General features: G+C 30.6%; 1 protein-coding gene across 3 annotated transcripts in view; it reads right to left on the reverse strand.

Moving 5' to 3' along the window:
* Positions 1 to 1,652: 1,652 nt before the first annotated feature.
* Positions 1,653 to 26,422, reverse strand: part of LOC129965725 (kynurenine 3-monooxygenase-like) — a 41,942-nt gene continuing 17,172 nt past the window's right edge. For all 3 annotated transcript variants that reach the window (XM_056079847.1, XM_056079848.1, XM_056079850.1), the window contains exons 3-14: positions 24,563 to 24,753; positions 22,347 to 22,395; positions 22,179 to 22,266; positions 20,751 to 20,922; positions 15,573 to 15,766; positions 13,632 to 13,689; positions 13,422 to 13,511; positions 12,307 to 12,364; positions 9,706 to 9,788; positions 7,963 to 8,064; positions 5,311 to 5,370; positions 1,653 to 1,882 (exon numbers count right to left, since the gene is read on the reverse strand). In XM_056079847.1, the coding sequence (XP_055935822.1) occupies positions 1,808 to 1,882; positions 5,311 to 5,370; positions 7,963 to 8,064; positions 9,706 to 9,788; positions 12,307 to 12,364; positions 13,422 to 13,511; positions 13,632 to 13,689; positions 15,573 to 15,766; positions 20,751 to 20,922; positions 22,179 to 22,266; positions 22,347 to 22,395; positions 24,563 to 24,753 (1,220 nt within the window). In that variant the 3' untranslated portion in view covers positions 1,653 to 1,807. The remainder of the gene's footprint in view (positions 1,883 to 5,310; positions 5,371 to 7,962; positions 8,065 to 9,705; positions 9,789 to 12,306; positions 12,365 to 13,421; positions 13,512 to 13,631; positions 13,690 to 15,572; positions 15,767 to 20,750; positions 20,923 to 22,178; positions 22,267 to 22,346; positions 22,396 to 24,562; positions 24,754 to 26,422) is intronic.

The raw sequence follows: 26,422 nt of genomic DNA on the forward strand, positions 1-26,422 counted from the left end.
TACAATGTAGAAAAACAACATTGTTCCCGGGAAAGTTTTGATTAAAGGGTCCAAGAAATCCAGATTTTTTTTCCTGTCATATTTGGTACTCCATCGCTCGTAATATTACATATATTTGCTATAGACACTTTCAAAGTTATAAGCCCTTTCTGAAATTCACGAAAAATATGACATCCCTTTGTAGTTCCCTTTTAAGAACGCATGCACGCCAGTTCCTCGGTAATTTCAAAATTCTCATCAACACCTCTTATAAATAATACTAATTGAGCAGTATCATTTATATCAGTGCTTTCATCCATAGCTATGGAGAAAAATTTAAACTGGCCAATCTTTGACTCTAATTGTGATGTCAAATTTTTATCGATGACTTCAATTCCAGAAGTCACCGTTTTTCGAGATAAGCTTACAGTCTCAGAATTATTTTTCTTGTCTGGACATAGAACATCACAAACTTGGAGCAATATTGTTTCTACAATGTAACTTGGATATTGCTGCTTCCTTTATTGAAAAAATTTTGTCGGCCTGATAATTTTTTACAAAGAGTTTCTGCATTTTGTTTCCTTTCATATTCGGATATTGCTTCGTAATTTAATTCCTATGCTTAAATGAAAATTGATGGGAAATGTTATATTCTTTGAAGATTGCTACAGCTTCATTGCAGATGAGACACACTGGTTTATCTTTTACAACTGCAAAAAATATTTCGAGGTCCATTGATCATTAAAAGCACAGCACTCTGAATAAACTTTACATTTTTAGTAGCCATTTTGAGGTTAACCCAAACAGAAATAACCCACACAAGCTCTAGCTACTCTATATTTTTAATAATTTCACCATTATTCACAATGATGCTGTACGTCCGCAATCTTTCCATACGCAATCAATAATATTAGAACTCGGGCCAAAAGAAAAAGCCGCTGGCTGGAGCTTAAAATGCGCATATTTGAGGTCTAATTCACCTATATTGGATTCCCATATGTCTGGTGCCCAGAAAGAGATACGCTTGTTGGCACCAATCTACAGCTATAACTAACAAAGAACTTCCTCTTTTAACACTTTGCCGATTGAAAGATGTCTGTGCTTGCTATTTCCGTCGATTTATGTTTTGTAGAACAAAAGTAGAGAAAGTAAAAAGATCATCAGTCCTTTGAAAAAAAGGAATTAAAAAAACTAATTCTTAATCAAAATAGAAAAGGAGATCAATATATAATATATAAATATATATTTCTTTTAATTTGCCTCCGACTGGCAAAATTAAAATTATATCCGCGGGCCAGATAGAACCATCCGGCGGGTAGGAGTTGGCTCGCGAGCCTTAGTTTGCCCATCCCTGTTCTAAATGAATTAATTTTCAACCTCAGACTGCGCTCCTGTAAATTGTGTTTCAACAAACAATCTGAATCTACGGATAGTGAACATTATTTTTACTTTTGTGGCAATTGTCTGCTGACGTGCGCAGTAAGTAATTGACGATTTTATGATAGAAACATTGCATGACATGTCTTCCCAGAGCAAGTGGTTTAGATAAGAGGTGGCAGAAAGTTAAGGTGCGTTTTTACATTGTTCTATGACAGCATTTTTTCAGACTATCAACTTTCCACTGTGTGAATTAAAAGTTAAGCAATTAATTAATTAATTTCCAGCAGGATTTATTTAAATAAACAATTTATTTCAACGACGATATTAATTATATATACAAAACAATATAAAATTTATTTGAATACATGTTTAACAAAACTGTATATCTTTTTTATTAAAATTTGTAAACATTTATGAAAAAAAAATATATCTTAAATTGGCAGTTAATCTATATTCTGGTAAATATGGCAATGATGATGGAAAATCCAATAATAGCAAGAGACCATAAAGCGGTCCATAGAATCTGAAAAAGAATTTGAAAAGGATTTCTGAAAAAAGCTCAATGAAAATGAACAAATAATATAGTGACATAAATAATAATAATAAAAACTCGAAATAAGCATGTACAAAAACATTAGGGATATTTGAATTTTCACTCTGAAACATAAAAGTGTGATAGGATTTTAGATTTGATTTATCTATATTTAATTCTTCATCTATATTTTTTTTCTAAAGTTTGCCTTGTTTTTCTCTAGAAACGACAATAGGCAGAAAAATATATTTAATACCATTGCATTGTAAGTGAAAATTAAACCTGAAACCTAAAGTAATTAAAAGTATTATAAAATATTCATAAAAACATTTTGAAAAAATTATTGAAGTCAGAGAAAAAATTGTAGAGAAGTAACACTGGTATCAATAAAAAGTTTTTTTAAATTTAAAGTTGAAGTATTCTAAAAATAGTTTCTGTATAGTAATATGATTAGAAATTATTGCGGTAAAACGAAGAAATTCCGTTTTCAAACAAATAGACTAAACTTTAAAACGCTCCTTCTTGGTGAGCATGTAATTCACAAAACGTACAAAAATCTGCATGTCGAGCATCTTAAATAATTACTTGATCATGCATATCGCATTACACAATTTATAGATCTATACCAACTTATAAACATTATAAGTTAATAAAAAACAAATCAAAAATAAATATGAATGATTGTTGGATACAATTAGGGATTGCAATACCGGACCAAAATTTCAATACCTGTATTCGGTATTTTTTAGATCTTAATACCGGTATTAGAAATTTTAGAAAAAGAAACAAAATACAAGCGTTTCTTTGTTTTATTTGCCAGTTTTAATTAGAGAGTGTAAATAACACAAAAAATAATTTATAACTTATAAATTATAATAATATATAAAGAATCACAAAAAAGTAAAGGAACATCTTATTTATTTAAATCACAAAAAAAGTGTAGATATCACTATTCAGTCTGTGGTACTATTACAAATTTTTGAAATGTGATCTTAAAAAACATAATGCATCAATTGTACTGTCATTAAGCCTGAAAAGTAATTTTATGTAAAAACTACCAGCTGTCGAAAACGCTCTTTCAGCATTTACGCTAGTTGGTGGTACTGTTAGCAATACGCGATATACTTTTTCCAAGTATTTACCTCTAAATCCCTCATCTTCAAATAAATCGATTTCTCGTCGGATGGTTTTGGATATAGCTGATTTCTGTATTGCATTTTGGTTCGTTGAATTTTTTTTATTTATCGCTAATTCTAATTTTTGTTCAAGAGACAATTCCTTTTCACTATCGACATTAGTGTCATCATAATCTTCGATAACTGAACCGAATTCTTCTGAATGTGAATAGGTTTGTGGGTACAAAATTTTAAGAAAATTTACTATAAACTTAATCAGATTGGAATCGGTTATTTTCTTTTCTTCTTTTTCATTTTTAAAATCATTATAATTATGTAAATACCGTAAGACATTTTCTATTTCGGTATGCCTTTCTTCTGTGCGATTTTTCAATGTAATATATAATTCTTCAGATAGTGATATGTGCTGTTCTTTCATAACTGCGACTGTGCATTTTTTGTAGGGGAACGTTTAAATATCTTAACAATTTTTCGAACTTTATAAATTATAGGAAGTAATTCTTGATGGGTTAATAGTTCATCCTCATTAGCAATATCTTCTTCAACAATTACATTGTCATTATCTTCATTGTCGATATCACTCTGACTATTGCTCTCTTCAAAGTAGGAATTAGAAGTTTCTATATCCACAGTATTTGGATTCTTCTGTTCTTTATTTTTTTGGTATAATACATCTATTACTCCTAATTGAATTCCATGTGCATAGCACAACTGCTGATTTGCACCAATCAACTTTCCAACTTTTTTCATAACTGTTGCTCCATTAGTCATTATGGATGCAATATCTTCTTTCAGGGATAATCCATGTTTCGCTAATTTAGATTTAAGCCATTAATTAGCTAATTAACTTCACCCATTAGGAAGACAAAAACATAAACGTATACTATTTTGCTATGTTCGTGATCCCTTAACATATAAGAGAGACAATTTAAAAAAAAATTAGTAAATACCGAAAAACCGGTATTTAAACTTGTGAATACCGGTATTGCAAAATTGTACAAATGGCTCAAAATACCGGTATTCGGTATCCCGGTATACCGGTATTGCAATCCCTAGATACAATAAGCTAAAAAATGTTATATATTGAATTATCTAAAAAATATATTAATTCGATAATATTCAAATTAATTTTTAAGTGAGTTCTTAGCGAGGAATATAATTAAAAGAAGGAATCCTGTGACATTTTGGAGCAATATTTTCTAAAAGATCAATTAGATATTGTTATCTAGTACCTAATTAATCATCTAAACATTCGTCAAATTAAAACTACATTGAATGATCAAAATATTAGGACCATACTTGATGCAATAAACCATATTCGATGTAAAATCTTTTGCCTTGCTCCAAAATTTCTATAAAAGGCGCAGTTTGTCTGGTTATTGGAAAAAGAGGCATATTAAGGATTTTTTTGTACAGCACGATTATGGGTACAAAAAGAGACGGTTCCAATTTTCACTGAATATTTTATATTTTCTTGAATAATAGTGCCCCGAGTCTTAAAAAAATGGCAACTAAGCTCCGGTTTATGGTAGTATCTTTGCGTGGAAAATTCCAGGTATGAAGTGGGAAATTTTATTTATAGCTACGAAATATTACTAATTTCAGAAAATTAAGATTCGCCATTTTGTTCGCAAGCCTAATATTCCTTCTGTAGAATCTGTGTTTAGAAAAGTATCTGTTATAAACAGAGCCAGCTGACGTTTAGCATGATTAAAATTGCATAAATGTGTATTCCTGTTACTTTGGTCCTTCAGAATACATATTTTGTACTTCATTATTTCTGGAAATTATTATTAAGGAATAATCTAATGCTTCATTTTTCCAAATTGTGTTATAAGCTGTCTGTAACGTAAAGGAATACAGTTGAATTAATTTTGTACGAAAATTACTCATCGTTAAATATTTAGTAATAAATCCAAAATTCACATAATCTTTGGCTTTCCTATTAGCATAAGATATTGTATGATAGCGTACAATATCCGATTTTCTAAACACCGGACAATTTTGTGAAGATATCATCATAATGTTGTTGTGATTTGAAGTATACTACTAGGCTCTGAATTTCGTAAAAGTGCCCAGATGGTTTGTTTCTAATCAGCTAGATTTCTTTTAATTTTAAAATTGGAAATTGAGATGGTTTGTTCAAATGACCTGAATGTCGAAAGAAAAACAGAAATAGAGTTTATATTTTTTCGATAAAATATTTTTTAAATTCGTATTTTAATTCATAATAATAACTTTCTAATTGAAATCTGACTATTTTCAAAACAAAAATTTTCTTACTTTATCTTGCATTTGCTTCCTAGAAATGCAATGGGAATATCGTAGTTTCGAAAATGTAACCTACAAAAGAAATTAAATTAAAAAAATATTTACGATTTAAGAAAAAAAAAGCTCAATTAATGCGTCAAAAATAAAATTTCTACCAAACACATTTTCAAGGAAATATATAAGAAGGGTAGATGATCAAATACAGAAGGAACTGTTAAAATTCATAAAATTTAAGTTAATCATATCCCGGATTTCTTAGTAACAAATATTTAGATTTGAGATCTAATTGATCATGTTATGTTTAATTATGCAGACGTCATATTCGGCCATACTATGAAAGATACACACTATATGGATGATTAAAATCTAAAAAGTCGTACACATGGATCAAAAGACATTTCACTACTTTAATGTTTTCTTTCTCTGGTGTTAACTATCAAAATGACTGGCTTTTTCAGCTTACATTTCCATTGAAAGCTGTGAGCTCAATTGTTGTCGAAGAACAAGCCAAGAAATTTAAATGTTTAAATTAAAATAAAATTTATAATTCACTTTAGAGAAGGTGTAATTTAATGATTATAATTATTCTGTTAAAAAATTATCGATGGATAAAAAGGTGATGATCTAAATGAAAAAAGAGTCGCAAATGTGTAATTCATTAAAAAAAGGCACTCCCTGGTGGCGAAATTTTGAACTATTTCTTTTATTCAACCAATGTCTATTCCTTCACTATTCTTTGACAACGGATTCTAAAATTCTCTGTGCTTTTGCGCATGCGTTAGGATGTGTTTAATTCGACAAAATAGGGGTGAGAGGAAAGATGAAAGGAGGAAATGTTTACAGTTAACAATAAAGTAAATTTTGGAAATGAGCACATCCTTCTGAGCCCCACTCCTTAGTGAGATATAATTGTCGAAAAGTGGTTGTATCAGGATACTACGCAGGATAAGTTCTACGCAGAATTTCATAACATTATGAACTAGATAAATGTAAAATAAGAGCATTCTGTTATCAATATCCTGCATTAATCTGAATGCGTACTTGATAAAGATTATTTTAAATTATTCATACTATACATGGGACAAATTCCTAATATATAAATTTTAATTATGTGGACTTAGTGTGAGAAGGCTAAAACCTCAAAACTCGGGGTAATTTTTTTCAGCTCAAAAATAAAATGGAATCGTCACTTCCATACGAGCGGCTGTTTGCGAATTACCTTTCACCCCTAAATCTCAACTTTTCACCCAAAAACGCTCGAATCATAATTTTGTCAAGCTGGGCGATTTGGGGTGAATCCGGAATAATAAGAATAAAGAGTAATTTATACAGTACAATAAACGGAAGTTTTCAAATATAAAAGAAAATCAAGTTTAACAAATTAAAGCATGTTAAAAAGGTAAGGAAACAGTTCAAACATACACTGTCATAATATAAAACAAATGCTAAGCTTCAGTAATTGCTTAACCCTTAACTGGGGTGGTGAAATTTTAGGACTTAACTGGGGAGGTGCGGTCTACAAGACCGCGTTTCATTTACACTCAAATTAAATTTTCTAATGAATGTATTAGTATGAAAAACTGCCTATATATTTTGCAGATATTTTTCTTGATATATAGATATGTTTTAGAAATTTTTCAAAATATATTATCATTGAAAAAAGTAAATGCGTTGGAACATACATTTTCTTCTCAAATTACATGTTACAAGACATAATATTCTTGAAAAAATATATTACTTTTTACTTTTTAAATCATATTTATTTTTACAGTATATGAAGGTACATAGAAGACAATATAATGTAAAATTCAACAATTATACGTAAAATAAAAAAAAAATTGACAATGACCCTTTTTAAAAATTGGTAAAAAGATAATGGCCCTTAAAATGGGTAAAATTGACATTTTTTTTATCGGTTTGTGTGACTTTCATAGCACGGTTTTCTAGGGCATTTTAAACATACAGGTTAAGAACTAGTATAAAAATCAACCTATAAATTCTGTATATATATCTCCTGGTATATTAATATATTTTATAAATTTTTCAAAATACATTATTACTAGAAAAATTAATTATGTTTGAACATACATATCAGAATCAGTTGAATGTGAACTTTCATCGAAAAACTCTTCTGTACAATTATCCTTATCACTAAAATAAATTTCTGCTTCATTTAAAAGTGTCTGGAGCACTGCTTCATTAAAGGATCAGTAAATTGGATGATATTTCAGGGCCCAATTTTTAGCGCTATCTGCTAAGCCTTGTTTGTCACTGGGACACTTAAAGAAATAACTGAATTATTTTAAAAAGCATCCGCTGAAATCAGTTGAAAAAATGCACATATATTGAAGGTCACAAAATAGGAAGCTACAGGGTCAGTACATTCAATTGAGCTAAAAGTAGAATAGGAGAGACCGAAAATCCATAGCTAGCGGTCTAACAGACCGCACGTCCCCAGTTAAGGGTTAATCACAATAAAAATCCAAGGGTGAGTGATGCCACTTAGGTTTGTATAGGAAATATTACTTTTAGAACAAAACAAATGTATCGATAAATATATAGAGGAAAGAAATAAATACGTGTTAAATGCAAATGAAAATTAAATTTGAATATTTATACTAAGACACGAAATAAAACAATTAGACAGTAATTAGATGTTATTACCATTGTATACAAAGGCATCCAGGCTTTAGGACAAACTGTAAAAATAAGCTCATCCACCATTTTCCTGAATAAAAAGGTTTTTGATGTAACAAGGTGCCTCATCTGAAAATTTAAAAAAGGGAAATTAGACAATCAGAATTTTTTAACAGCATCAAAAGATTTATAAGATTTCTCGAGTTTGATCACATAAATCACAAAACAAGTAAAAATTATACAAATTTCTTCATAAAAACTGTATAGAGTTCTTAATCTACATATCATAGCTGAAGTAGTTATTTTCAGCGAGTGATAATTCTTCTAATCGAGTCCATACTAATTATATAATATAAAAGGTAACATTTTCACATTTTCTTAGAAATATATTAAGAAGCTCAAAGACCTTTTTTTGCATGTCATAAAGTATATAATACAATAATAGAAAAAGCAATAGAAAAATTCATGTTCTTAATTTAAAGGGCATTCTAATCTGTAATCAATTTGTGAATTAAATGACATATCTGAATGAAAAGAAAGTGTACATATTTCATCTACAATTGGTAGGAGAGCGACTACAACTAATTTGGATATAGAGTATTTTTTGGATCTCTTTTGAGAAAAACAGCCCAGTGCAAAGATGGACATAGGCAAAGGCGGATTTGGAACTAGGAGCGCTAGGCAGCTGCTCAAGACATTTGGGTTCCCGGAGAGAGCGCAAGCGAGTCTATTACAATGTTATAGCCTGATTGCCAAGTAAATAAATTTGCAAAAAATATGAGTTTCATAAATTATCAACTATTAGAATATGAATGACATTTTGCCAAATATAATTGCTCAGATTCTTGCCTATTTTATTGCATGCGATTAGTTATTGTATTATTTATAAAGACGAAGTGTCTATTTAAATAAAAATGAACGGCATGCAGTCAAGAATCATAATATATATAAATATAAATTGCAGCTGTTCAAATTAATTGGAATAAACATACATGTTTACCATGTTTTTTTATTAAAAATATTCAAATAAACATATTAGATTAAAATTTAAATTATTAAAATCCTTCAGTATTTTGGGAATATATGAGTGTGCAATCATCCATATCTTTTGTAAATGCCAGATGTCCCAGCATGAAAACTACTAATGCCATGCATTCATAACTTAAAACAAGGAATATCCTTATTTTGAAATGCAATAAATAAGGAAATCTAACTCATCGAATGTAAAAATTACGAAACTCAAAAAGCAGGAGGAGGGGGGAGGATGATTCATAACATAATTACGTACTTATATGTCATATTTATAACTAAGCCACATGGAAGAAATAATTGGGAGACAAACAATTCAAATTCAAAAGATTTTTCATGCATTCCAAAACTAGAATTCCAGCAAGTAAGTCATATCACTGACTCTCCGACCCGCCTGTGGTTGAGTCCTAAGGGCCATCACCAGCCACGGTACAATCCTTCCCAAAGGAAGTACGTCCCGTCATCGATGGGAGGAGCCAAATCCTCCACCATTTTATATACCCTCCAGGGTGGTGAGATCCAACCACCATATCGGAAACATCTCATCCTCATTTCGAGCCCCTCCCCGGGGGGTCATTCCAGCAAGTAAATCATTTTGAGATGAATCGAGGTAATCAGGAAAAATAAAACCTTCCTGAATGTCTATAAGCTCATTTAGTATCTTACTAAATACAGCAATAAATTCAAGATAATAAGACAAAAAAATTAACAAAATCATTGTGATTCTATTCGTTTACTCACTTCTGTGTAATTATACATCGCTAAATCGCAGATGGCCACTGCATCTTGATGCCGACGCTCTGTAAATGCTGGAAGAACTCGTTCTGAAATAGAAATTTCGAGGAAAAAATATTATTTTTTACTTTCCTTTTTAATACTCTACATATAATAGAAATATTATTACAAAAATGGGTAGTAAAATATTCATCTGGTTTAGTAAGACTAACTTCCCAGTTTTAAGCTACAAAAAGGTTATTTTGGGTTGAGTTTCGCCCGAGGACAAGGTTGATACTTGAGCCAGCGCCCTCGCTTCAATATTATATTAACTCGACGTTGTTCGATCTTGAGGGTGTTAGCGAATATCAGATTCCGGTGTACAACAGATCTTTCTTGAATTCTCTGTCGCATGAAAAGGCCGCGGTGGCCTGGTGGTAAGGTCTCGGCTTGTGAGCCGTAGGGTTTCAGGTTCGAGACCCGATTCCACTGAAGAACCGTCGTGTAAGGGGGTCTGTTTCACGTTAAATCCGTCATGCCAAACGTCCACCCTCTGGTTTTGTGTGGCGTGGAGAGGAGGGTGCCAGTTTAGGTGTCGTCCTCGTCATCTGACCACAAAATTACGAGGTCAGTCCCAAAATGGCCCCAATGTTGCTTTACAACGGGACGTTAATATAGCTAAACTATCGTATGAAAGTCATTCACATAATTTAACAAGCCAAAATCCTACTGACAGGGAATCGCCTCTTTATAATAGCTAGAAACTAAGGTTAAAATAGCTAGAATAATGGTTTATTAAAAATTTAGATATTAGTAAAATTGGTAAAAGTTAAATATTGTTTAAAGCACATAATAACAAACACCCTTGACGATCAGCTGTTTCGCAGGGAATAATATTTATAATCTTTTAGAAGTAATTTCACATCCATGTTACCGACAAATTAACAGACATTAAAACCATGTTATTTTAATTGCTTTTGCATAAGCTCTGTTAATTGAGTACAAGAACTTTCTTAGTGAAGTCAAGTTCCATGACATCATAGCGTTCTTAAAAATATAGTTGTACGGCTCATTTATCTCTTAAATTTCGCTGTACGTACCAATTTTTTTTTTTTATTTTCTAGTATATGAAGCATAAAAAAATATCGCATTCAAAAATTTGTTGAATTTTAACGTTTCAGACCTTTCTGAGTTCAAAAAACCTATTTTGAACATTATGTTTGCCTGTTAATCTGTCTGAAACAAACGTCTAACTCACTCAAAAGAACTTTGAGTTAGGCTGGTGAAATTGGATTTCCGATCACATGCAGATATTTCTATCAAATTTTATATAAAATCTATTTATAGGAAATGGGCCAATCTGGTTGTCTGATTACAAATGAATTCGATAACTCCAAAAAGTAAGGAACAAAAAAAAACAAAAATTTGGTACACAGTTTTAGCAACTAAAATGTTGATTATTATGAAATTTTGCACCAAATGTATTAAAGAGTTGATAGTCAATCGGTCTGTACTTTCTTTCACATGCATGTAAATTGGATAACTCATAAATGGGATGATTTAAATCAATAAAATTCTGTACGTTGTCTTGTGACTACAACTGTAGTTTCGTGTCAGATTTTGGCGACAAAAGCGTTCAAATTCATTCGTAAATTTATCCGGTAAAAAGATTCACACCAAAGATCTATATATCGTAACTATGACTCGTCAACGCCATACAAGCATTCACGGCATTAGCCAATGTCCGCACTGTGACAAAACTTTAACGGAAGAGCTACTTTTCCGTTAGCCGGGCGCAACCGAAAAATCGCCAAATAATGTAGAATTCCGCCAAATTTCTTATGCCAAATTCGTGTTTGGTTCACAGTTGGCGACATTTGCGCCCGACTAACGGAAAAGTAATGCGAAAAAGCTTTGGAGAGACCACTCACTGATTTCCCTTGTAAACCTAATGCTTCTTCCTTTGCTTTCAACAATGGAAGAAACTTCCGTCATTATCAAGCAAATATTTGATATACCAAGAAATCGATTTGAATTTCAAGTCAACAATCAATTGTCAATAAATAAATAAATATTGTCAAAAATTAGGGGAAATTTATTATTAATTTGGAATCATTACACACACACACACACATGTATTATTTCAAAATAGTCAGTTTTGTGCAATAAGAAATTTGGAGGCTATCGCGGTAAAACCTCACAATTTGGATTAAATTTTAATTAATTAAAATTCTAAATAAAATTTAAAAGAAATCACTCTGATGTGAGCATTCCCACACTCGAAGATATGTATGTTTGCAAGGAAAAATTTGGTAACTATAGGCCAAACTATCTGGTCTATAAAGCGCCAACAGTCACAAACAGACACACACACATTCATTTATCTTTATTGTTAGTAAAGACACAACACACACAATTTGTACAAAAAAGTCACACTTCTCTAAATTCATTTAAGAGAGAAGTAAGAAATGTCAACAATAGAACAGCTGTTAAATTTTTAATAATATTCTTATGATAGATACATGAATATATCCATTTTTAAAATTGCCCTTCATATTTGTGGTTCAAGAGTGAAGATATTATAAGCAGTTAAAATAAATCTACATTAAAATTACAAACAATACTTACTTAAATCATAGCAATAGGCTTCTAGTAACTCGGATAATATTTCACAATCTTCAAACCCCTGAAGAAAAAAACATTTTTAAATAATAATTTTGATTTATAAAATCCAAAATTATTTTGGCACATTTAAAATGATCTGATACTTTTCAACATAGCTCATACATATGAATAAATCGATATGATATTACACTAATATATTCATAAAATTTACAGAAACGTTTTTAAAACGCCATGTTTCAGAAATACAAAACTTTTAGTTTCGTTTTTCTTCGTAAATTTTAGTTTAGTTTATTTTGCAGCGTTGAATTCTTTCGAAGAGAATTTGTTTGGATAGGAAAAGATAAACATGTCTGAATTTCAAAGCTGGTTGGAGAAGTGTCAGCCATATTAAGCATACTTTGAGTACTTTTTTAACGAATAGATTTTATACCATCAAAATATCTTTAAATTATGATCGATTTTAGAGTTCTTTTTTTTATAAAGTGGCAGAGGTTTTATCAATTAAGAGTTTTCAACCGAATTTTAGATTTTTTTTTTTTTTTTTTTTTTTTTTTTTTGTATACTCAAAATCAGTTTCTCACTTTTAGGGTTAATTCTAATAATAAATATTTTCAATCGGTAGGCTTTCTCTAACAAAACAATCTAAATCAGATCAATAATTTTTTGAATGTTATGCAACAAATACCTTTGAAATAGATATACAAAAGTAAAAATTATTTAAAATTCAAAAATATTTTAATCATAGCATAGAAATTTTTTTTCTAAGCTATTAAAGACAAGAAATTCATTTATTTCAAAATTCTGGAAAAGAACTAAAGAATTATCCATAAATAAATTGTTGAAAAAATTACAAAGTTTAGATTTTTCTACAGTACTGATCTTGCTAGTCATGGGTAATAAAACATATCTTGACACATCAATAAATTTTAAATTAAAAAAAAGCTTCATTTTTCTTGGATCAAAACTGAGTAGCTTACGAATATTTGAATTTCATCAATTTTGAGGCCATTTTAGACTATTACAATGGACACCTTTTGAGAAGATGTCCCAATCAACGTCCACTGTTTGAAATATCAATGGACTTCAGAAATATAATTACAACCAAAACAGCGACTTACTGCATTCATTCCTTGCCCATAAAAAGGAACCATAGCATGAGCTGCATCTCCAATAATGAGGGCTTTGTCGTCCACATGATAGGGATTACACTAGAATATACAATAAATAGAATTTCAGAAATAGAAACTCAAATTTTATTTGGCGTAAATTCAACTGATTTATTTACTCAAAAATTTGTAAATCAACATGAACAAACATAAGAAAATTACTTTTATGGAAACGAGAGCAGATGGTGGAGTTTTGAAGAAATCCGTAACCAGTTTCTCCCTAGATAAATATAAGACAGAAAATTAAGCATATATTTATTAAAAATTAATATACTCAACATATAAGTAGGTAAATAAAAGGAAGTATCTTCATTTTATCATGAAGAATATTACTTAAGTCAAGATTGGCAGCTGAGCATATGAATAGTGTTGTCACAAGAGCAAGAACTGATTAAGATAAAGTTATTTCTCACGTTCTGTTGAAGAATAAAATGGTCAATAGCAGTGTGTATCAGTAAGGAATAGAGAGTAGTCATCTGCTTCTTCTAATTGTAAAGAATTATAAGGACAAGATTAATTCACATAACATAAGAATAATGTTTTATTAAAAAAAATCTTATGTCTCATCATAGAAGTGGAGAGAACTCGAACCAACAACTTTAATGTATTAAGATCACAACATCTTCTCATTGAGATTCTTCTGTAGAAAAGCAATGCCCATGTAATTCATCTATCACAGATAAATGAATTATACGGACGTTGCTTTTCAACAGAATAATCTCAATGGGAAGAACCACAGATATATAGAGCACGGTAGTGATTTTAATACATTAAGGTTGTAGGTTTGAGTAATTTTCACTTCTATGATAAGATATACCTTCTACAGAAGGGATTGTGCCGTGGTTGGTAATAATTATTAGGATTCAGCCTTAATTCCCGCCTTCTTGTTATCACGATGGGGGTCATTCAGTTTATCTTGGATACATACGCAGTAAGGGGTTAATTTCGATGTAATGGTTATGGAACAGATCATTCTGATCAAAACTCAAACATTTATTCTCCTAGGGAATACTCACACTTGTAGATAGTTGAACAAAACGGTGAAAGTAAGGTATCGTCAAGAAATTGCTTTTTTACTCGTTTCTTAACTTTGTCAATTATTCTTCTAAAATGAAATTAGCGTAATTTTTTATTTACCTTTGTTGATTGTGTGAGGTCTGTTAACAAAAAGTCTTCAAACAAGAAAGACAAAAAATTATTACACCAGAGTATTTTATTTTAGACTGATTTGCTTCAAACTGCTACTTGTTATAAAGGTATAAATAAAGTTATTTTACGTAGAGTGATAAAAAATAGTACAAAAGAGGGGAAAAATTCCTGTCTGCCGACGTAAATAAAAATATAAGGCTACTCAAAATCTATGTTATCATTAACATATATATTGTAACATTCCCCTTTTTCCAGTACTGATAAGACATTTACAGCCAGCTGTGTCGACGCTGTTAAATACTAAAGTCCTCGAGGTAGCCAGGTGGTGGATCTTTTCACCACCTGCAAGGATGGTCTCGCGTCTGTTCATTAGCGACTACAGTGAAAGACCACATGTGGCATTCCTCGTCCAAGAGGTATTGATAGTACCTTCAAAGAGAAAGGAGTGTCCAAACATCTGGATGCTAAATGTTTCTCATTGTGAAAGGACCTTCCCACGACCCACTGGCGCCGCTGAGGGAGCATATGGCTGAACCTCGATTGGCCGAAAGAGAGCTCAAATGACCAATGTAAATTAAGAGGCGGAGATTGTCACCGAAATAATGTGCGGAGATTTTTTTTTTTTTTTTTTTAGGAGACAGAAGAAGCGAAAAGGCAGGCGGACTGTTGGAATACGCCCACGAGTTCGGAGTCCGAGAACCAACCGAGTTTCAAGAAAGCCTTCGACTTTGACTGTTGTGTCTCATACTACAGTTGTAAATAACTATTTATTTAACCAAGATTAGAACAAGCTTTTCTTTTGTATATATAGGGCTGTAAAATAAAGAATTGTCTGGAAATTCTGCTTCGTTATTTAATCAGTCTAGATCAAGACATTACAATATATATATAGTTAATTAAATATTTGGCGTGAAAAACTGCAAGAAAAATCCCATATAATTAAGGATCACTTACTTTCCAATGAGTGGAATTGAATCCGGAAACTGCTCTTCAAAAAACTGGAGTAGTTTTTCGGGTGTCTTTAGCTTCTCGAACATACTGAAGGGCATGAACAGCGTGACAGTGTAGGATGCGTCCTGGTTGGGCAGCGCTATCATCATAAAGGTGTGCCTCGGCCAGATGTGCAGGTAGTTCTTCTCCATCGCAAACTGCAACAACCCTTGGTAATGAGAAAGCTAGCTGGTGATAAATCCACCACCTTATATAGCATGTAAAAAGTGTCAATGAGCTCTTGTATCGAAAAAGATGAAAGTATGCAATATAGGATGGGCGATATTTATAGGATGCCCAGAAAAGGACTCAATGTTTTAAAAATAGAATGATAACAGAAACTGTCACAGTTATTTAAGTTATTCTTCTAGGAGATTCAAGAAGGAGACCATAAATTTATGTCACTTCTTTGTATAGATACCTAAAATTACCAATAGGTAATGATCCAACTAGGAACTTATTAGAAATTTTAAGGTAATGTTATAGAAACGTTAACATACATACAGTTACTTATTGCGAAAGGTATGAGAAATTCATATTATAACGCAGTGGCATAAGGAACAGAAATGTAAGGGAACAACGATACCCGACGGCCAGCTTTAGAGGGCCCTATGTAAAAAAAACATAACTTTTTATATCTAAATATAATGGTTGGGTAAGATATTATTGTATATTCTATGAACTAGTTCCATCCGTCAAGAAGTTTACTACACTTAGGATTTAAAAATAACCCTCTTTTTGATGTGGTCGTCATCTACTCTCGCTACGCCACTGTTACCAACGCTTTTTTGTTTTCCGCTGAAATAGTTTCATATTCATGATCGGTTAAATGCTTCAGCTCAGCAAGCGGTACCGTCATGAATTCAGGAACGTTGCGAAGGGATTCTGCATCTCCATCTTCTGATAGCCTCTCTTTTTTTTTATCTTCTCTGTGACCTCTCCCCAGCTATCTTCTTGTAATTTGGTTTTGTGTAGATTAGATAATTTGATAGTTCTTTAAGGAAGTTTAATGAAAATTATATATTCTTGAAAAACAATATTTTAATGAATTTTATCGATAAAATAATACTATTCATAATGCATTAAACATGTTGTCACAATAAATGGATTACAAAATGTACGCACCTTATTAAAGATTCTTTTATATTGCTATCATTTTTATTCTGCAACAGAAAATTAATTGTTAATTAATTAATTAATTTTTGATTAACACAGTAGATCATTCCAATTTCTTAAACTATATCCATATCCACTTTCCCACAACTTCTAACTGCTCGCGCCCTTTAAGAAGGCCTATATACCCATCTCTTTGGTCCTATCTTGTACAATTTCCTATTGGCCCCACAAAATAAAATTATATGAAGCTGAATAAAATTCCGTAGTTTATTATGGCTAAACCATATCTTAAAAAATAAAAAGGTGAACCGTCAATTGCATTGATGCAGTTATCAAAATATTCTTGATAGAAAGAGACAAATCATTTACTCTAGTAAGGGGTTGCACTGTCTTGCATGGACAGATAATTCCCGATAAATCATCCATGTTATTAGAGATAGCCAAACATTAGTACAAATTTTAAAATACCAACTTAAGTTAAATGTATCCCTACTAAAAACGAGTCCCCGGTTTTGTTTCGGAGGGATAAATGCCCATATTGTTTCAGTTGTTGACATGGTTTCAAGCCTTAAGAATAAACTGCTACTACATATTATACGCTCATAATACTTATTATAAGCTCATATTACTTAGATATGCTTTTATTATTATTTTTGGAGATAGAGCTCATGCACATTCTTCATACAACAAATTATAATTTTGAATGTAATGGAAAAAATGATTAAAAATATATAAAAATCTGAAATCTGCTATTGCAAATTTCATCATGTGAGAACATTATTATTTTTTTAAGCCATTGTTTGTCTTAATTAATTTAAGTCATTAACCAGTTTCACAGTCACACACGAAGAAGCCAGTTTGAAACAATCACGTGACTATCAGATTGCGCATGCGCCGATATTTTAAAAAAATGGCAATGATATTTTTTAAACGATATTTAAAAAAATAAAATTTCCATCTCAAAATTGGTCGAGCTCCAAAAGCTTTTCTTCAAGTCAATTTTTTTGTTGCAAAAATTCGGTTTAAACTGGTTTGGAAGGACTAGATGTCTATTGTATTGCGGAATCGTTAATTTTTAGAAAAGTGATGATTTCTCTTATATATATATATATATATATATATATATAACGTTTTCTTCTTTGTGTCTCTTCGGGCGATAACTTTTAACCAACCATGCCCTTTACTTATACAGGCCAGACAGGAGAGTCGGACATATGCGGACATTGGTGGAAAGTTGTAATTTTTGTTGCCAATAAGTAACAACCTTCTTTATCATTTTATAAAATTGATGTCCCAAAAGCTATAAATCGTCAAGTTTCTGCCCGAGCATTTTGAAGTTACAAAATCCTCAAACCAAAACAACATCATGTTCTCACATGAAAATAAATCTTTTTATCGATCATGGGAGAACAAAGGTTAATCAAAACTGATTTTTTAAAAAGAAAATTCCCTCAAAAATTTACATTCAATTTTATTTTCTCTATCTTTTTAATAATATTCTGACTGAAATGGAGCATTTTTAAGATTTAACAAATGACTGACTCGAAAATTGTAAAAGTAACTTAACATCCACAAGTATTTCCCATGTCCGTTCAAGAAAATACTTCAGGTTTGCATTAAAAGGTAGATATTATATGTGAGATAGCTATATTGCAATCATATAAAACAAATATTTTTATAGCCATCCTGAACTTAAGCATCATTTGCAAGTCTTTATGCAGCCTGCAAGCCAGAATATGAATACACATTGATGGTTTAAATTTTATTTCATGCTCGGTAACTTGTTCTTAAGCTGCTGGATTTTGAATTTAAGTTCATGAAATTATATATTTTTTTCTTTTAAGAATATTCTTTAATTACAATAATTGAATAATTGATTTGAAGTTACCTTTCTTCGTTACATTTGCATAAGTCATAAATTTTCTGATTTCCTTACCTTGTATCTGACATACAAGGTTATTGATTACGGCAAACCCAAAATTCTGTTACTCTGAACTAATAATGTATGAGGAAAAGTTTGTCTTTCATTTTGGCGCTCTTTATGTTTCGGAATTTTTCATTGTTAACTATTTTATCATTCAATAATTAATAAATTAGCAAAGTTAATGTCAGTCTCGAAATAATATTGATTGGACTGCTTATTGTTGTTTATACTTTTCCCGGCTATAAACATTCTCCATTTTTCAAAATATCTCGAAATTATACTGATAAAACGATTGAAAAAGTATAAACTACGAAAATGTCAGTTTTGATATTAAATAATTCGTTTTGAATCATTTACTGAAAAATCCAAACCTTATGTTTTATGGGAAAAAGGAATAAGAATCTTTAATGTTTCTTCGACCATTCCTAATCTAAATTTTACAGTGTTTTAGTTTCGGGAAGTGATAGAGCTTGCTCTTTATTTTTTGACAATATTACTAAATAACCAGAAAGAATTTAATTCTTTACCTAGTAATAAAAAAATTTGGTACTATCGGAGTTTAACCCCTGCTTGGCGCAATTTTCAAAAATCGCCAACTCGCCAACAACGGTCTTACGTTTCAGTAACGTGGAAATATTTTTAGTGTTCAAAAATATTAAGAATATTTCTTAATATATGGTATATATTATTTTCTGTGCATGGTAAAAAGTTTAAGACAATATTCCCCCCCCCAAAAAAATGACACTAGTTATATGTATAATGTTAATGTTAAAAATGTTTCTGAAACGAAGTTCTGTTTCCATTATTTTAGTATAATGTTAAGAATATTTCTTAATATATGGTATATATTATTTTCTGTGCATGGTAAGAAGTTTTAGACAATAATTGTAAACTATTCATGTTTAAATTTTACTTGTTCCTCTTAAATTCTAATACGTATTATCAGTTTCCAATACAATGTAGTTATCAATAGAAGACTGGTGCTGTGTACTGTGTTAAACCAAATGTCTTTCTTTGATTATAAATAGTTTCTTTTAATCTGTAAACAGATCTGCATCGGGCGAAAAAAATATATATATATTTCTTTTTGATGCTTCGATGCTGTTTTAAAAATGCATGTTGCAGCGACCCATTTCTGCACTATAGTTTGGATGATTACCAATTTAGTGGAGATTTCACGACATGCAGCTTTGAAAAATTACTAGACGAGGGTACATTTTATAGTAATGAACTTTATATAACAGGTACAAATTCGTCAAAATTCGTGTAGGCACATGATAACCTAAAATTTGTTACAGCTAAGTTTATATTAATTTATTCAAATTTATTTTTCTAATAATAAATTTTCTCGCGGAGGCGAGACGTTTCATAAGTTAAAGTTGGATATTATAAAGATCATTTGGAGCCAAAAGCAGCTTGCATCGGCTACAAGTCATAGAAATTGATAATGCTATTTTATTGCAGTGATTCTGACTTGGTAACATTTTTGGTGATTTTGCTACATTTTTTTGGCGACTTGGCAACTTTTTTATGATTTAGATACCTGATTTGGAGTCAAATGCTTGTTTAGAAAATGTCTGGCTTGCCGATACTTGGTTTTCGAGATACAAGGGAATTTCCAGAAGTGTCGACCCCTCTCTCATCCAGGCTATAAAAAGCGGAAACTACATTGATGCTTAGTTTTAGAATTGGCCGAGCTTTGAGTGCTGTAGAGCCTAATGAACTCTTCGAAATCAATGATCACTATATAGAATAATTCATACTCTACTACATTGAGTTTCGAATTATATGATCATATTTCTCCTCACATCTGAATTTGTGAGTTATTACACTAAAAAATTGTTTGTAAGTAAAATTATTTTAATCCAGGGAACCCCCATCATTATTTGCGCTTTCATTCCCACCATGTACTGTAAAAAACGATTGTGAACAATAATCTATGCAGTTAGAATTAAATTAATGGTACACGTTCTGTTCACATTTCAATCATCAACCCCCTTTTTTTAATTAATATCCCAAGCTTTCTACTGAGTAAGCATCTTAAATTCCTGTACAGACTTATCAACTTTTTAAACAATTTATGCGTTAGTAAAGGATTTCACCTCTCCTGTATCTGTGGGTGGAATGCAGAGTTCCAGGTAACCATGCTCGATGTACTCCTGGCTATAATTGAAGCGCGGTAGCTTGAGCATCTGACGACGCACACCAGAATAGGCTCCATCGCAACCAATCAACAGGTCTGCAGGGTCCTCCTCTTTTACATTTCCATCGGGCCTGGTGGAACAAGAATCAGTCTTATTTTTACATTACACTTATATACTTTCAATATAATATCTTTAAAGAAATATCTGTAATTAATAATTAATACTAATAAATTAATGTTATGTAACTTAGTTATAGAACATATATAAAACAATCGGAATTTAAACTTATTCTAGACTCAAAACTTTTGTCTATATTTAATTCTTTCCATTACAAAACGTCACTTTTTAAGGTGTTGTCAAAAATTAATTATGCTTCTTTCAAATGGCGGATTTGTCAAGAAAATTGAGTGAATGTGTCTCAATCTTCTTTGTCTTTATCGTTCTCTAGACCAGACTGTTTGACCAAGAGTTTCCAAAATTGGTCTTTATATATACTTAGAAGCATAGGAATATGTATCTCGGAAAGAATTTAAAAACTGTAATTATAATTTCCATCAATTAAAAATTAATAGATATTTCGAAGTTTTTCCACAAGTTCTTCAATAGTCCGAAAATATTCCAGTACAAAAAAAGAGGTTCACACCATTTTAAAATCTGAAAATTTATCTTTTCATTGATATCAGTATTTTTGTCTGCATAATTTTCTTCTATTTTCGATTAATTTAAAAAAAGTATTTTAAGCTTATTTTAAATAATATATTTAATTGTTGAAATTAAAATAAATCGTTTTCATTCCTGTTATTAACATTTCATCATGTATTTTTGTTCTTGTTGCTGATGATCAAGACATAAAAGATGCGAAATTATCAAAATACGACGATTCGCTTTTTCAGTGTCGAATAACTTTCATTATAAGGAATTTTTTAAAATTTTGTTGTACTAAAAATTATGATCTAATTTCAGAGCCAGAAGTAATAGTGAAGACTTTTTAATGAGGGTTCAGTTGTAAACATTATTTTTCTTCTCTATCATGTAATTGCATATAAAAAGATATAGACCGAAAATTAGAAAAAACATTGCAACAGAAAGCTTTAAGGTTTTTAAAATAATCTGAGTTATATGCTATCAAAATTTGAAGTTTAAAAATATTTTGCTGTGGTAACCATTAAGACCAAGTTGCACAGAATATTTAATTGAAATTTTTAGCAACTATTAATCTTTTAGAATTAGTTGATTGCCAAAGTCGTAGATTTTAATATAATATGCATAATTATGTAATATGTACTCATTTTATAAGCGGCAATTAACATATATCTATCTACCCCGTTTTGGTAAATTTGAAATAGATCGTATTTACTCTAAAAATATACTTTTAAATTATCTTACCCCAAGACTTTGAATTTCCCTGCTTTGAAATCGCAGTCCAAAAACTTGTGGTTGAACTTTATCTCTACGTTGGAACACTTCTCAGCGGCTGTTTGACAAATAAAAATAATAGTTAAAAGAATAATTGTTTAACCAGTAATAAAAATAACTATATTAATCACTGCTCACCATTTAACAGAGTTTCATTTAAAAATCTTCTTCCAACAGAATAGATACACTGAAAAAAAGAAATAGTAAATATTGTTGATGAAAATTTTTACTTTCATGTATACGTAGTATAGAGTATGTATAGAATAGCCAAAAATTCGAACTCGAGATTTTGACGAATCCCTACGTTTTAGACTTCCCTGAATTCGAAAAAGACACTTTTGGAAAATATTTGTCTGTCTGTGACAAAGATAACTCAAAAACGATTTAAGCTAGATGGTTGAAATTTAGTATATGGTCTTTATACCAAATTTGTATTGATGAAAATCCATTTAGAAGAAGTCCGTCTGTCCGGCTCTTCGAATATAAGTTAAGATAATAATTACAAAATGAAGAAAGCTAGATAGATAAGATTCGGTACACAGATTTAAGATATATAGTGTAGACACGTATCAAAGCTTGAGCCAAATCCAACAACAGATTGAGTGTCTGTCGGTCTGTACTTTCAGAAACATATAAACACAGTAATTCAAAAACGTATTGAGTTAAATATATCAAATTTGATATGGGATTTTGTGACTACAACTGCAGTTTTACGTCAAAATTTTGTTTCAATCGGTCAAGAAAAATGTTTCTAAAACACAAATTTGGCTTTCGGATACTATTAACCGCATGCGAGGGATTAATCGCCAAATAACTCGCCAAGAATGACACGATAGATTCAGTAAAAATGCTAAATTCATGTCAAAAATTAATATTTCGCAATTGTTGTACGCCAATGCTATGTAAGGAGTTCTCTGGCATGAAAAATTAATTAGAGAGTATGCGAGACATTTTTAGGTGGACCATTACCGTTGGTTTAAACAAGCACGTCAAAGGATAGAAAAAATTTATAATTTTACTGACAGTTTCATTATTTGACATAAAGATTATTGTATAAAAATTATGAAATTTCCTGAAATAAAGCTCGGCTTCAAAAACCTATTTATCATATCTAAAGTGCATTTCTTGGCAAGAAAACAATAAAATATAATGAATTTCTTTTATTTTACAGCTTTTCAAACTGATAAATGAAATCAACGAACCAGAAACACGATGTCCTCCCATGTTTAATATAAATATATTCACGCGCAGTTTTGCTTTATTATGCTATTTACAATGCACGTGTTGATCAGTTACATTAAAAATAAATAGAAATCCGTAAACAGTTCATACTGTTTTAACAATTCGATCTAACGTTCGTAAAAAATAGCCAATTTTATAGCAGCTTATAATAGAAAAATTTGAATTATTTATACACATATATGTACATTGTTCCATTTTACAATCCACTTAATCTTGTCATATCTTAAACACGTCCTTCTTTTAAACATAAGTTAACAATGCATACACATAATATAAATACATAATATAATATAAATATAATATATAATAATAAAGCTATATTTCAGTTCGCACGCTTGAATGTCTTCATATTAGATTCAGGATTCTATCATATTTCTGGTTCTTTGGTTACATAATTAATTTATATCATTGAAGAAATCTTTTAAGTGTAAACAGGATTGTAAAACAGTAAAGATTTATGTTATGTAGGAAAATAAATAATAACAATTTTCAATTTAAAAATTCTACTCACAGAACGTTGAAACTTATCAATAAAAATAGCGTTGTTCGCCTTTTACTTTGCACTCGAAGTAGTGCACGTAGTGAAGTGTAAAATTTTATTTCGTTTAAAGAGTTACTGAGCCATAGAAGTAAAAGACAACATTTACGATTTCATTTATATATACTATTGATTCGAAACATTTTATTTGAATTATATTTATTCTTTACATCGTATTTTTTTTAAACATTTACATTTTATTTATTTTGAATGAAATATTTTATTTGCGCTCATCCGTTTTTCGGAGTCAAGGAAGATACCATGTTACCTATATCCTTTGAAGATTTCTTAAATTTTTTTTTAATTTAATCAATGGCCGAGTTTTTCTTCAGTAAAAGAAAAATAATAATAATTTTTTTTCAAAGCTAAATTAGAATCCAGTTTGTGTCATCATTTTCCTGATAATCCATAGAATCAATATACTATTATATTTTATGCTATTAGTATGTTTAATTAATAATTCCATTCTTAAATGCCGTTATTTCATTTTTCTTGCTCATCTACCTTCTTTGAAATCTTGTATTATTGGTGTGTTTAATTCTTGACTATACTTTTTGAGTTATTTTTGACTTACCCTCCCTTTTTTATCGTACTTAATAGGTGTTCTCCAGCCATCCAGGGAATGAATCATCCTACCCCTCATAGGAATACCATGCTTATCGATCACCTCTTCCTCCAGACCTGCCAGCGCCAAAGCTGACCGTCCCCGCACAGATAAAGCCAAGTTGATACTACGCCCCTGCACAACTTCCATTTGACGGATATCTGGAGAGAGAAAAAAAAAGTATAGCTCCTGTGAGCTACGATTCTGCTTCATAACATTTTGAAGTTGATATGGAAAGGTTGAATTTCTCTGAACGCGATTTTAATAAATAAATCACCTATAAAAGTCATACCGCTAATCACCGTTAAAGGCATACTAACTGCAACCAAATTGTTGCGTTGTTTGGTACAAACTTACTTGTGTACTTACAAATTGTACTTACAAATGAGCCATCGAACTCAAACACGCCTCAATATTCTATTGGAATCGATATACTTAAAATAATAATGAAATCCAAAGATCCAGTATTCGTGTCCTAATCATTGGTTCGATTTCGATAGCATTTCTTTTATATAAAATCACATGACTACTAGATATATCGCCAAAAGTCAACAGTCTTTCAATACTCAACATTTTCGAAAAAAGTTTCAAAAGTAAAACTTCGCTATGCATTCTTCCATATAAGAAGAAAAAAGTGTGATAGTATTTCCTAGTCTCAACTACGGTATGTGATGGTACGGCGTTTGACCCCCTACACAAGTCATGAATAGTTGCCCCCCCCCCCCACCTACCACCAGTTCGAGAGATATCGCAAAATTAAACTTTGGCAACGCTCCAGCTTTAACATTTGGAGGGATTTCTATATTCCATTCGTCAATTTACATACATTGTTTACAAATAAGATTGCTCCTTGCTTCTTATTCAAATTTAATTTAAAATAAAAAATGATTTTTAAAAAAAAAATTGTATGTAGTTAATTTTTTTGTGTGTTTATTTTTAATTATTTTGTTAGTTTAATATTAAAACCACAAACGCATTTATGCTAATTTTTAACTTTATGACGAGCAATTTATCAGAGGTATTTCTGGAAAACTCATATGTATTGAAAAATAATTGATTTGGATGGGATTTATTGGGATTGATAATCCTAGGATAATTTTTAACAAAAAAATATGGCTTTTGTTATAGAAACGATGTATAGGCAGACGTTGCAAATAGTTTTATATTTATGAATAACATCCTACGCATTTTAAAATAATAAGGAGCTGAGTATGATAATTTCTTTATTATTGTAAATATAGATTAAATACTGTAGCGTGAAATTCAAAATTTGAGTAAAATTATAATTATAATTATTGCATTGTAACGAAATATATATATAGGTCTGAAAGAGAAAATGATTTTGAAATAAAAACTGGTCATGAATGTAATGTATATCTAAGTATAATCATCTCATAATTGCATTCATGTTGCCTTTTTGGGTATAAAGTGGGGTGTTTTTTCCTATGAATTAAATTCATTATAATCAACTTTGAATTAATAAATAATCAGATATATCGATTCTAATTATTTATTAATTCACCTACCAATTCAATACAAGACGAATTAATTCTTTCAGGAATGAGGAAATTCAAAGTGAAAATAAATTATATTCAAACTCATTCTATATTCATAAATAAATAAATGAAATATTTAAGATGTTCACATATTTGATAAATTCATACGCAGGAATGCAGTCAGTAAAATTCCGAGCCGTCTCGGCATATACATATTCGCACGTTTATTTTCGTCTATGTCAATATTAGATGGCAGCCACCTAAAAATAACAAATTCTGACAGTTAAATTTCGTGCAATGGCAAAACTTTTGTAATAATAATAATAAAAAAAAA

This window comes from Argiope bruennichi, chromosome 4 (genome assembly GCF_947563725.1).
Source record: "Argiope bruennichi chromosome 4, qqArgBrue1.1, whole genome shotgun sequence".
NCBI classification, from domain to species: domain Eukaryota; kingdom Metazoa; phylum Arthropoda; class Arachnida; order Araneae; family Araneidae; genus Argiope; species Argiope bruennichi.